Genomic DNA, 14,287 nt, shown 5'->3' with positions numbered 1-14,287 from the left:
ACACATATACCTTTATTTTCCCTAGACGACTTTGTCGCGTATATATTTTATTTATCGTATTATATTTTTCATCGTATCGCGTAGTGCGGTGTCTTCAACTGTGCATAATCAATAAACTCGTGCATAATCGTTCTCTTTGGAATTGCAGTGGAACCTGCGGAAGGAAATTTCATTTCGCCTGTATTGGCGTTCAGCGAAATAATGAAGAACTAATACGCACATTCATGCTTTCTTTATGCATTGAATGTCAGGAGGACTATTCTTAACAATTTAATCTGAAGGAGCTCATACGCCAGCAGCGAAAATTAACGGAAAGTATTAAGGTCTTGTCGGATTCGAATCAGACTCTTATTCCGTATCAGGAAACATCAGACATATCTAACGAATCATTCAATCATATCGAGTCATTATTGACCGACATTCAAACGGAGCTGACCAAATTGAGGAATCTAACTACTTCAACCGAAAATAAAATATCACTGCAATTCTCTTATCTATCAGAAGTCATAAGTATGCCTGAATCTTTTGATGAAGACTTCTACTTCACAAATTTTATTAATTTGAAACACGAATCGAAGCTGACGCTAGTAGTTTGAACATAGACACAAACAAAATCGTTTGCCAAATTATTGACAAAGTTTAATTTGTATCGTCAGAATTTTCCAACCCAAGGCCAGAAAAGAAATTCGTCCATCCATGCTTACAAGAAGAACTATTGGACTGTACTCCTGAACTCGACATTACAACTTCAGAAACAGAGAAGGAAATTCATTCATGCGACAATGGCTGGCGCTTCATTAGAAGTAAAAAAAATGGAAACGAGACAGCCACAACAATAACAATAATATGTCAACACAATAAACCTTACCTTTGGACAAATACTTACTAACAGCTACACGGGTTCAATTCTTCGGGCAGTTTGCATTCACATCGCATCCAAGTCAGTCGATATAACAAAACCGCTTACGTTCGGGACAGAAGATACCAAGTACAGTAATGTGTAGTGAACAATAGAACGACTTCGACATGAGTGAACCAAACGAACAAAAACTACCGCCGACACGAAAGAATAATATTGTTGTTGACTTCAAGCAGTACAAAATTCGACCTTCGATACGAGAACTTGAAGGTTTGCTTAAGGAGCAAATGCATCTAGACATTGAACGTGTGCGTTTACTTCAATGTAATAAGACGCATAATGTTGTTTACATCCAGTTTTATAAAGAGTTGGATGCAATTCAATTCGCAAAAGACAATAACAATGTGCACTATGTGAAGCACGAGATTATTAAATACAACACTCCAGTATATATGGAAGATAGTGCTATAAAAGTGCGTGTGCATGGTCTTCCCTCAAGCGTCACCGATTCATATATTCGTAAAACTATGTCCCAATACGGAGAGATTCTCTCTATGAAAAAAGAAAAGTGGAAGAATTTTGTCGTGAATACGACTTACTTTACTATGGGGTGCCTTTTCAAAATTAGCCGAAAGGAAGAATGGGCAGAACTTAATCGTGAATATCTCGACTTGTATTAACGGTAGCAACATAATTCTTTCACCATTTCATCAACAATATGATCAGGAATTGAGGATAATATTTTGAACAGTGCGAGATAACCACAAACAACTCAAAAATTAAGTTTTCTCAAACTTTGAAAACAACGCGGAAAACTCTTAACTTTTGTTTGGCTTTTTCTCGCAAGGACGATTTTGAGGTAGTCAGGCACATATCTTCAACCGACTGCATATAAAAGGGGAACCGTCTTCGAAATTCGATCATTTCTTCTTGAGCGTTGGATGCAAGCAGACGTCATGGGACCAGCGGATTCGGAGAGTGCACCTTCTGCGTGGTTAAAAACCTCAAACGCTCAGGACGCAACTCTCATTTGGACTTCAGTCGTTAGGTGGAGCAGTCGTCAATGAAAGCAGACCTTTTGCGTTGTACAAAACCTCAAACGCTCAGGTCGCAGAGCCAGTTTCCCTTCGAAGAAGATCGATTACATCATCCTGTTGGTGGTCGTTTGCATACAACGGGAAATGGACAACAATGTAGAGCATTATGCAAAATCAGCCTTTCTAATGGCTTTAAATGTTACATAAAGAACTATAAAGATTGCTTCTTTGTAAATCAACAATTAAAATTAGCAGTGCAGTGCTATTCTAAGATAATATGATCAGTTTTTTTTTGCAATTTTCATCGTTCTAAATTCGCAACAGTGTTCAAAATCGTCTATATCCAATCAGTGTTTAATATTCTAGAAAATTATACAATTTGGCCCTTCACGCACGCCTTCATAAGAGGTTCTTCCCAAAACCACCAATATTTTATCATAGAGACTATACCGGTTATTTTGTAATATTTGTGTTGCAGAATGTTTGATGTAACTAATCTGTACTGTAGTTTGGGTGTATCGTTTTAAATTCTAGTAGTGTAAAAGGGCAAAACTTGCACAATTAACACAATCGATCATCTAATTGATATTCGGAAGTATAAAGAAAGAGTGCCTGTTTTATTCGTATTCACGATATCCAGTTATGTCTCTGACATTACACACCTGTACTTTTTTTCTCCGGTATTCTAAATGGCGTACGTTTATTACGCATACACTTGAAGAAGCCTATACCTTCTTATGTGATTTTCGGTCAAGATACAAGAATTCCGTGCAAATCACTTGTTACCTATGACAATCAATATTGCCAAAAAGCTGCTCACTACGGTATCAGGTATCAGAATAAATTGGCTCATAACGGCACGTTCCCCATATTTTCGGGAATTTGTGCCTTGCCGTGACTTTTCATCATTTACCTGAATGATGGTGGGAAATAGAAGAGGATGGAAAATAAAGGAACGGGAGGAATACGGAATGAAACACGCACACAACACAAATGTGTACATAAACCAGTCGCAACTTTCGAGACCTAGAAACCGCTTGCGAGAGTAATTAGAGCTCTTTTCCACATTGGGTTAAAAACCCAAGAATATCTCTGAGTTTCAGTTGCTTGAACATAGGTTCTTCAATGTAAAAGCAACCAAAAACCCGATACCGTAGTTGAGATACTGCAGGGCAGTTACATATTAGGTGATATGAAGTTCCGTAATCGGATTCACAGAGATCACATGAAAATGATTCAGCAAGACGTATGGTAGCCATGTGATAATTAAGTTTACAGTGGCCAGTCAGAGCCCTCACCAGAACACCACAATGGCGCTTCGAGAAATGTAAAAGATTCTTCGAAACTCCAGGGCATGGATTTTCCAAGAATACTTTTGTTTGACGACAAGTCTCAGAACTTCGTCAGTAGTTTGCATGCTCAGACGAAGCCCAAGACAGAGTTTTTTGTTTTATCCAGCATTTGGAAATTGGTAGTGCTGGTTCAGGACCTACAAGGTCGTTTTCTGCTCCCACTCTGGCCAGTTCATCCGCCCATTCATTTCCAATTATGTTGGAATGACCAGGTACCCAGACTAGATTTACAGCATTGAAAATGCTGAGTTCTTCGATCTGAGTACGGCAATCGATTACAAGTTTTGAACGTGAGTCACCCGAGCTAAGCGCTTTAATTGCAGCCTGACTATCGGAGCAAAAGTCTATTATTTTACCAGATATGCCTTGCCGGAGGGTACACTGTACTCCACACATGATTGCAAAGATCTCAGCCTGGAAAACGGTGCAATATCTACCAAGTGAGTACGATTGCTCCAGCCCCAATTCACGACAGTAAACACCCGCACCAGCTCGGCCCTCCATCAGTGAACCATCAGTGTAACAGACTACGTGCTCTTGCTGTAGTGTTTCCATAAATCCAGGCAGCCACTCCTGTCTAGATGGAATTTTTATTTGAAAAGTTCTATACGGGAAACTACACGTAAGTGTTAAGTCGCTAGGGGCAAGAAAAACATCATCCCATGCAACCAATTGGGACCACAGACGTGTATGACCTATTTCTGAATTTATTGATTTATCCTTCCATAGACCGGTAGCTTGAAGTCTATAGGCACAAGCGAGTGCTTCTTGCTTTAGATGCACATGAAGTGGTCTTATATTGAGAAGAGCTTCCAGAGCAGCGGTCGGAGTCGTTGTAAAAGCTGCAGTCATTGCCATGAGCGCCACTCTTTGCAAATGATTGAGCTTCGACTGAATTGTAACTACTTGCCCTCTCTGCCACCATACGAGGCATCCATATGCCAGTATTGGACGTATAATTGTAGTATAAATCCAATAGATATATTTCGGTTTCAAACCCCACGTTTTACCAAAAGTGCGTCTACATTGGCCAAAGGCCATGCATGCTCTTTTGATTCTAGACTCAATGTGAGCAGTCCAGTTAAGTTTGGAATCCAGGATTACTCCAACGTAATTGACCTGGTCGGTACACAACAGCACGCTCCCAAAAAACTGCAAAGGACGGGCCCCGGTTGTTGTTCGCTTCTTTGTGAAAAGAACCATTGAGGTTTTGTTTGGATTCACCGACAATCCAACCTGTTGACACCATTGTTCCACAACCCTTAAAGCCTGTTGCATCAGATCAAATAGCGTTGCAATGCATAGTCCAGTGATTTGTATTAGATAATCATCTGCGAATCCGTACGTCGGAAACCCAAGTTCATTGAGTTTTTGCAGTAGACCATCAGCAACAAGGTTCCAGAGTAATGGTGACAAAACACCTCCTTGTGGACAGCCTCGAACACTCAACTTCCTCATCTCTGCCTGTCTTAATGATGAGCAGAGGATGCGATTGCAAAGCGCTGCGCTTATCCAGCCTGAGATACTTGATGATACTCCATGTCTGCTCATCGCTTGCACAATGGATTGGAAAGATACATTGTCAAAAGCACCTTCTACATCTAGAAAAGTTCCCAAGCTGGATTGTTTGAGCGAAAAGGCTTTTTCGATATTATATGCAACATCGTGAAGTAGTGTGATCGTGGATTTTCCACGTTGATAAGCATGTTGTTTAGCATGAAGCGGTCGTTCAATTAGGCACTTATCTCTGATGTGATGATCGACAATTCGTTCCAAGGATTTTAAGCAAAAAGAGCTTAAGCTAATGGGTCTAAAGCTCTTGGCTTCCTCGTAACTCTGACGTCCGCCTTTTGGAATAAATTTGATGATTATTTCTCGCCATGCTTTCGGGATGTACCCAAGAGCAAGGCTGTTAAGTAGAATCTTTCTCAGGACATGTTTCGTAATATCAAAACCTTTCTGCAATAGAATAGGATAGATGCCATCTTTTCCAGGTGATTTGTATGGTGCAAAACTGTCAATTGCCCACTTTATCGATTCAAAAGTGATCAGCGATCTTGCTATTGCCCACGAATCAAGATTGTCTGTGCACGGTTCGTGAGCATTTAGAAAATCAGGAACCTTGCTACCTGGAAAGTGTGTCTCGAAGAGACAGTTAAAAACGTCCTCTTCGTTTGAAACCAGTCCACCATCCATGTTTTTTAGACAGTTAGCCTGGAAAACTTTTGATTTCGAGAGTATCTTGTTTAGCCTGCTCGTTTCATTTAGACTAGAGATATTTGTGCAAAGATTTTTCCACCCAGTTCGTTCGGCAGATCTAAGGCATTTTTTATACGCAGTTCGAGCAGTTTTAAAAGCTCTCGAGTTGTCATGCCCACGCCGGTTCCAAGCTCTTCGCATGTCCTTTTTCAGTTTCTCAAGCTCAGCCCTCCGCCATGGAGTACCCCTTGTAGTTTTTACGGATCTGGGCGGACAAGCCTCTTCATATGATGACACTATGAATGAGTTCAAAGTGTTTACAGCCAAGTCCAAATCGTCGTGACATTCGATGGTGGGAAAATAGCCATGAAATTTTGTTTCCAAAGTTTCAGTATAAAGATCCCAATCGGTAGATTTCGGGTTCCGATATGTTGTGACAGTTAAGGTAACACCTAAGAGATCAAAAAATATAAATTTGTGGTCTGAGAGCGAAGGTTCAGTTTCATCTGACACCTTCCAGTTTCCCAGTTCGTGCTGAACTTCTTCAGAACAAAGTGTTATATCCAAGACCTCTTCCCTATCAGACCTAACAAAAGTTGGGCGACTTCCTTCATTGAGAATGTATAGATTCGTACTACTTATGTACTCCATTAGTTCAGATCCCCTGGGATTTATATCTGTACTACCCCAGATGATGTGATGAGCATTTGCATCACTTCCAGTAATTAGTGGAAGACCAGTTCTTTCACAGTACAGCACTACTTTCTTAAAATCTTCCGTGGGAGACGGCTCATTGTGGGGCAAATAAGCCGAACAGTATATATATATTTCTTTTCAATATTTCCTATTTTTAAGTCAACTACAATTGTACAGATATCACGAGTGGTTAGCTCGGGTAAGAGATACGCTGGAATTGAATCATTAACAAGAATGCATGCACGTGGCATTTGCTGGGGATTGTCCAGACCAACCTTGCTATAGATTGCAAAAGCGGGATTAATTAGTTTTCCAACATAAAAATGTTCTTTTTTGAAGTAAGGTTCCTGAACCAAAGCTATTTTAACCTTACCTTCCTGTAATAGACGAGAGAGGTTCATTGTCGCGGTGCGCTTGTGCTGAAGGTTTATCTGCGCCACTTTAATCATCTCCAGACAGAATGAGGGCACAAAAATAGTCGCAGCACCAATCGCACAGCAGCAAAAGAGAACCAATCTGAATGTTTAAATATCGCTTTGTGCGATTCAGCCGATGCGAATTTTAACTGCCACATTAAGGGTTCTTTTGTGGCGACACGCATGGCGAGAGGGGCCTCCCCTTTTGCCACCTCAAAGATAAACAGTATTGTTAAGCACGCTCGCTGGAGGTAAAGCCTACGAAGGTGTGTCCATCCGAATGTAAAAACACAGCAGCAGAGAGTGTTGCCGATGATGCTTACCATATCAGAGACGAAAAACACAATTGGATTTGCAGTGCGCAACAAAATCAGGATAAACAGCAAGGCTATCCGTCTAACGACCCTGAATAACTGGGCGAAAATACGATTGAATTTTTGATAAATAAATTTAACCATGCAGCTAGGTTCAATTTGTGGCGGGAATTGTGAGTTGCACCCGTGTCAGAAGCCCGCATAACACGAGAGGGCAAAGCCAATAAACAATCCGTTCGCGACTGGAAAAAGTTTAAGCCCCTCCAGCCATTCAGTCCTCGGCACGGAAAAACACGTTGACTTAGGGCTCCGCTTTGAGTCGCCTCTTACGACAGAGAGTGGTAGTCTCTTGGTGCAATTCTTTGCTATTTGTATAAGTTGCTGCCGGACACCACACGGCAAAAAATAAAAGAAAAATATATATAGATTTACAAATAAAGGAAACAATTCAGGGATAGACAAGCTTTAGTTTAGTCAAAATAACGTTTTGCTCATTTTTGTTTTTATTTTTAATTCAATTTTTCCATTTAACCATATTTAAAGTTCACATTTCAATTTCAATTTAGACCATGCGATAAGATATAAAAAAACCCTTCTTAATCCACCTAGTGGTGTGATAATGCCTTTCTCTTCTTTCATAACAGTCTCATGAAAATATGTTTCATACTTTTATTAAATAATTTTGGATACTAATTTTGACACCAATTGATTCAGATTGATTCGAGTAGTTCACAAAAGCATGCTTCAGTGTTTATGTCACACAGTCAGCATCATTTTTCCAAACTAGTGCTTGACATTTGCGTTGCCTATTTGTATGAGAACAGTGATGCTAATCTAAAATAAAAAAAGCCTTCTTAGTCCACTTAGTGAAATTTTCATATATCTTGAAAAATCACCATAGGGGGGAGTACATGAAATTTTCGAAATCGAAAAAAAATTTTTGATGCCAAAAGGCTTAGAATTGCATGAAACGTCGAGATTTAGTGTCATCTCGAAAAAAAATTTTTTTGAAAAAGTCGACTTTTTGGGACTTAGAAAAAATATGAAAATTTTTCTAAGTCCCAGAAAGTTGATTTTTTCAAAAAAAAATTTTTTCGGGATAACACTAAATTTCGATGTTTTATGCAGTTTCAAGAGTTTTGGCATCAAAAAAAATTTTTTATTTTGGAAATTTCATGTACTCCCCCCTATGGTGCTTTTTCAAGATCGATAATTGTCAAACCTTTACCACCGGGCAGCACCCCTTAAGCATGTCCAATTTAGGTCAAATTTTGCATGAAGGCTTTTTTCGAGGTGCTTGAACTTTTGAGCACTAGAACTTTACGAAAATAGAGTTGATCCCAAAATTTTGGCACCCTTATATATACAAGAGCGGTAAAAATCAACGTGTTTTGTCGGTTACGTCACTTATACAATCATATTTCTGGAACCAAAAGTCACAGCCATTTGATCTTCGAACTTGATCAATGGCTCGCCAGTAGCTTTCAAACGAGTCCAAGTTTGTTAAAATCGGATCAGCCATCTCTGAGAAAATTGAGCGCGTTCAAATACAACGCTTTTTGTCGGTTACGTCACTTATACAATCATATCTCCGGAACCAAAAGTCACAGCCATTTGATCTTCGAACTTGATCAATGGTCCGACAGTAGCTTTCAAACGAGCCCAAGTTTGTTAAAATCGGTTCAGCCATCTCTGAGAAAATTGAGCGCGTTCAAATAGCACGATTTTTGTCGGTTACGTCACTTATACAATCATATCTCCGGAACCAAAAGTCACAGCCATTTGATCTTCGAACTTGATCAATGGCCCGCCAGTAGCTTTCAAACGAGTCCAAGTTTGTTCAAATCGGTTCAGCCATCTCTGAGAAAATTGAGCGCGTTCAAATACAACGCTTTTTGTCGGTTACGTCACTTATAGAATCATATCTCCTGAACCAAAAATCACAGCCATTTGATCTTCGAACTTGATCAATGGCCCGACAGTAGCTTTCAAACGAGCCCAAGTTTGTTCAAATCGGTTCAGCCATCTCTGAGAAAATTGAGCGCGTTCAAATATCTTCGAAAAGTGCACACACATACACACACACACACATACACACACACACATACACACACACACACACACACACAGACATTTTCCGATCTCGACGAACTGAGTCGAATGGTATATAACACTATGGGTCTCCGAGGCTCCGTTCGAAAGTCGGTTTTTCCAGCAATTCTAATACCTTTCTATAGAGAAAGGCAAAACCCTTCTTAGTCCACTTAGTGGAATTTTCATATATCTTGAAAAATCACCATAGGAGGGAGTACATGAAATTTTCGAAATCGAAAAAAAATTTTTGATGCCAAAAGGCTTAGAATTGCATGAAACGTCGAGATTTAGTGTCATCTCGAAAAAAATTTTTTTTGAAAAAGTCGACTTTTTGGGACTTAGAAAAAATATGAAAATTTTTCTAAGTCCCAGAAAGTTGATTTTTTCAAAAAAAAATTTTTTCGGGATAACACTAAATTTCGATGTTTTATGCAGTTTTAAGAGTTTTGGCATCAAAAAAAATTTTTTATTTTGGAAATTTCATGTACTCCCCCCTATGGTGCTTTTTCAAGATCGATAATTGTCAAACCTTTACCACCGGGCAGCACCCCTTAAGCATGTCCGATTTAGGTCAAATTTTGCATGAAGGCTTTTTTCGAGGTGCTTAAACTTTTGAGCACTAGAACTTTACGAAAATAGAGTTGATCCCAAAATTTTGGCACCCTTATATATACAAGAGCGGTAAAAATCAACGTGTTTTGTCGGTTACGTCACTTATACAATCATATTTCTGGAACCAAAAGTCACAACCATTTGATCTTCGAACTTGATCAATGGCACGACAGTAGCTTTCAAACGAGCCCAAGTTTGTTGAAATCGGATCAGCCATCTCTGAGAAAATTGAGCGCGTTCAAATACAACGCTTTTTGTCGGTTACGTCACTTATAGAATCATATCTCCGGAACCAAAAATCACAGCCATTTGATCTTCGAACTTGATCAATGGCCCGACAGTAGCTTTCAAACGAGCCCAAGTTTGTTCAAATCGGTTCAGCCATCTCTGAGAAAATTGAGCGCGTTCAAATACAACGCTTTTTGTCGGTTACGTCACTTATAGAATCATATCTCCTGAACCAAAAATCACAGCCATTTGATCTTCGAACTTGATCAATGGCCCGACAGTAGCTTTCAAACGAGCCCAAGTTTGTTCAAATCGGTTCAGCCATCTCTGAGAAAATTGAGCGCGTTCAAATATCTTCGAAAAGTGCACACACATACACACACACACACACATACACACACACACACACATACACACACACACACACACAGACATTTTCCGATCTCGACGAACTGAGTCGAATGGTATATAACACTATGGGTCTCCGAGGCTCCGTTCGAAAGTCGGTTTTTCCAGCAATTCTAATACCTTTCTATAGAGAAAGGCAAAAAGGAAAATTACTTTTTATCAGTCTATCCGATCACCATTTTATCACTGCACCGCAACTGAATGAGCGAGAAGCGATAAAAGATTTTGAACTGGCATCCCGCAAGATCGCTCAACGATTTATCATCGATACCGATGACAATATTTTTCCGTCCGTCCGCGCGGTTCCCGGTCAAAGCGAGAATTCTCAAGTGTCTGGTATTCAAGTTCGGGTTCAGCTTTGATATGTGTCGCAGGATCTCACCATATAGCAAACGTTTTTGCCCGCAGGTGGAGACGACACCCATTACCCTGTGGAGAGGTGCCGGTGGAGAATAATCCCGAAAGGTCAGCTTAATTGCGGGGTACTTTTGCGAAATTACACGCAAAGACGATTTCAGCCAGTCCAGACTAAGCAGATTTTCGGCCTCTATCCATATTTCGTCCATCTGGAACCCGAATCCGTTGAATCTAGGTGGTTCATTGTCGTCAGAAACCGCATCTTGAAGACCAGACAGTTCGTTGAAGATCGAATTCGCATTTGAGTCTATGCGACCCGATGTAGCAATGAGTAAGCGCAGCTCATGGTTTCTTTTCATCTTTTTTCTTTCGTCACAACACGGAGAGTTTGATAGCCTCCTTTTTGACGAAGTGGAAGCCATGTCGTCTTCGTTGTTATTGGAACTAGGAACCACATTATCACCATTTGCCAAGAGTTTGTCTTCTTCAGCTGAATCCATGACCGAATCTGCATCAGCACCGATCTTCTGGCTCATTTTTGATTATTTCTATCACACTATAATCAATGCACAAGAACGAAAGAACACAGCAACCGCGCGCGTTTGTTGGTGACTTGACAATGGTTTCAGTAGCTATTTGTTATAAGTGCTTCAGTAGTTTGAAGCAATACTACAATGGGAATCTGGATTTGTAAGCTTAAACTGTATTAGTTTATAGCTCGTAAACCGATAGCTAACTATAATTGCGACCCAAATACTGTTTCAAGTATAGGTTGAAACGGTCCACCCAATATGAGTTTTTGGCAATTTCACGCGTGTTAGTGATGTTTGAGGAATAGAGAACTACTTAGCTGATATTATGGTATCCATTTTGTAGTTTGATCGAGAACTGAAGGCTTTCAATTTGCACTTAAAAGTCACACAATTTCCGCTATTCGCCCAAAACTCGAATCTGCACACACGCCCGACTCATTTAGACACAATTTGCACAATAAATTTTAACTGAGCAAAGTAAACTTTACAGGGAAAAAGCGATTCTCAACCCGCAATACAGCAAACCAAGCATGGTTTGGCCTTACACACACTAACAGTTTCACAGTAAGCCAGGTGATAAACTGGACAAGGAGACAACTACATCAAAGGACAACGGTGTTTCCTTCACACCAACCCCAACCAACCCCAGTACACCTGTAACAGCCACCAACAACAATGAAGCATCTCCTTCAACGAAACCATCAGTATCCCCTATAGAACAAAGTACACCAGCTGCAGTTAACAACTTACCCTCCAACCAACCAGCAACTCTCAACGAGCCCAAGACTACGATCAACAAGGACAACGAAAATAAAACGGAAATCACACACAACACCGACGATGAAGCAATGGATGAAGAGATGCCGCGGACGAAGTGACCCCCGATCTTCGTTGGATGGAAAAGGAAACTCATCTCCCCCTAGAAAAAGGGTGACAACGAGATCCAACAGCAAAAAAAAAATTTAAGTAACAAAAATGTAAGCCAATCGGCCACGTAAAGCTTTTACGCAAAAAGGCCAGATTAAAAATTGTATTACAAAAAAAAATTCTTCGGGCATCCAGGTGCTAGTCGTGTTTCAAATTCTTAGAGCTGAATATCGCCTCAAAATTCAAAAATTTCAAGAAGGTGAAGCAATCAACCCTTACAAAGGAACAAGAAGTATTCAAAATAACACTATTTCGGTCTTAGGAAGTAATAACATCGAAGATACATCATCCACTAACCATGTGGACACATCTGCAATATCACAGGACATGAATTCCTGCAAATCGCTTGGCTTCCCAGGATACGAGCGAATGCTGCGTGATGAGCTTCAAATCCGCGGCTTCGATATCGTAGCACTGCAGGAACTTTGTTGGACGGGACAGAAGGAGTGGAAAAGTGGACATCGAGCGACTACCTATGGAAGATAGTGCTATAGAAGTGCGTGTGCATGACCTTCCCCCGCATACCAGTGATCATTTCGTTCGGAAAAGTATGTTGCAGTACGGTGAAGTTCCGGTGGTTATGCGATGGAAACGGACAACAATGAATTACTGCTTCATCTGTACACCTTGGTCATCGCATCTCGAGAATCATTGCTTTTCCGCCGCACCAAAGTAAGTATTCACCCCGCCTGTCATACAGAGAACCACGAAGTCGACCACCGAGCATCACGCCCGTAACGGAGCGTTGGAGTGAAGAATTTTTCATCAATAAAATTCAAAACCGTGCAAGTAGAAAGTGACAGTTATATATTTTTTATGTTTTCTCTGAAACATGTATAGGCTGAAAAGTTTAAATTGTACGGTCTTTTTATTCACAAGCTGTGTCGTTAAGTTTTGTTCAATTTTTTGTGTAACTTGTTTCCGCCACTAACGATTCGCTCAGTGACAGGTTGGGAAGAAAAGTCCACCAATCATAGAGAAGCAAAATTTCTCTGGAGACGGTTTTTGGGGTACAGTATCTTCAGCAAAGTTGCTCAGAATGATAGACGCCATCTTTTACCAAATTTTATTTATGTGATTAAAACAGTGAAATAAAAATATTATTTTAGTTCAGAGCCAACATCGGGGCTATGTTACTTCGACAAAGTTGTTCAGAAAGTTATTTTAAACAAATTTGCTGAAGGTACTATTCACATAACTTGAGTGTAATTCATGATATAATGTATTTTCTGAAAAATTGTCCGCAAATCAGTTTTTTTTAAGAAAACACATATTTTCAATTTATATGAGTTATTCATGTTATACAAAGTTTTTCATTATTAAAAACTACACAACTTTCCCAAACATACTATGCAAATTTCATTTTATTTTTAAAGTTTATTGGTAGTCATTAAAAAAACAACTGTAATTAGTTGTTATTTAATGACTACCAAAAAACTTTAAAAATAAAACAGAATTTGTTAATTTTTCATCCAACACTTTCTCAAGTAAACCTTTCGGTTGTGCTTCTTTAACAATTAATGTATCGCCATTTCGCATCCAAACATATAGCCATGACAAATCCTCGTTTTCCTTATGATTCTTCAATGTTTAAGTAATTTTTTTTATTACAGAGACGGTAAAATTTTAATGAAGATCAAAATTCCTGCTGAACAAGTGACATCAGTGGCATTTGGTGGGCCTAATCTGGACATACTATTCGTAACAACAGCAGCGATAGAATTTCAATCATCCCAGCCCGCTCCAGCAGGCGCTTTGTTTAAAGTTACTGGTTTAGGAGCGAAGGGGAGACCTATGCATAGTTTCGCTTTGAATTAAATAAAGAGAACTTTGATTTTGCAAATGTTTAGATTTTGCTAATAAAGTATTGAAAATATGAGATAGGGAGAGATAAACACTAGCAATGAAAGTAGGATTTTTTTTTTGAAAGAATATTCCAGCTATCATTCCAAAAAAGTCTATGTTTGTATTTGTAGTTAGTCATGCGAGTGCATGTGAGTATTGTGCGAACTATAATTTTAAACCATAAATATATTATCTGCAAAACTACTTCTTTGTACTACCAATTCGTAATGAATCCAAGTAGTACACGTTATTAAACTTCAATGACTGTAACCTATATGAAACAAATTCATAGAATAAGATATAGCAACGTGCGTGATAACTGCTATGTAACCTGAAAAACGTAAACGGTTATGCGAATTACCAAAGGTTGCCAAACAAGTTGTCAGTGACGAACATTTGATTTGATATAG

The 14,287-nt window shown here is 39.4% G+C and overlaps 1 protein-coding gene across 2 annotated transcripts in view; it reads left to right on the top strand.

Moving 5' to 3' along the window:
• The window catches only part of LOC131440685 (regucalcin-like), an 84,346-nt gene extending 70,273 nt beyond the window's left edge, over window positions 1–14,073 (top strand). Inside the window, exon 6 of one of the 2 annotated variants that reach the window (XM_058612180.1) lies at window positions 13,646–14,073. In XM_058612180.1, the coding sequence (XP_058468163.1) occupies window positions 13,646–13,850 (205 nt within the window). In that variant the 3' untranslated portion in view covers window positions 13,851–14,073. The remainder of the gene's footprint in view (window positions 1–13,645) is intronic. The other variant, XM_058612181.1, reaches the window with a different exon arrangement.
• Window positions 14,074–14,287: the final 214 nt, after the last annotated feature.

Source organism: Malaya genurostris, chromosome 1, assembly GCF_030247185.1.
Source record: "Malaya genurostris strain Urasoe2022 chromosome 1, Malgen_1.1, whole genome shotgun sequence".
NCBI lineage: Eukaryota > Metazoa > Arthropoda > Insecta > Diptera > Culicidae > Malaya > Malaya genurostris.
The sequence above is the reverse complement of the archived record's forward strand: the minus strand, read 5'-3'. Positions and strand labels throughout refer to the sequence as shown.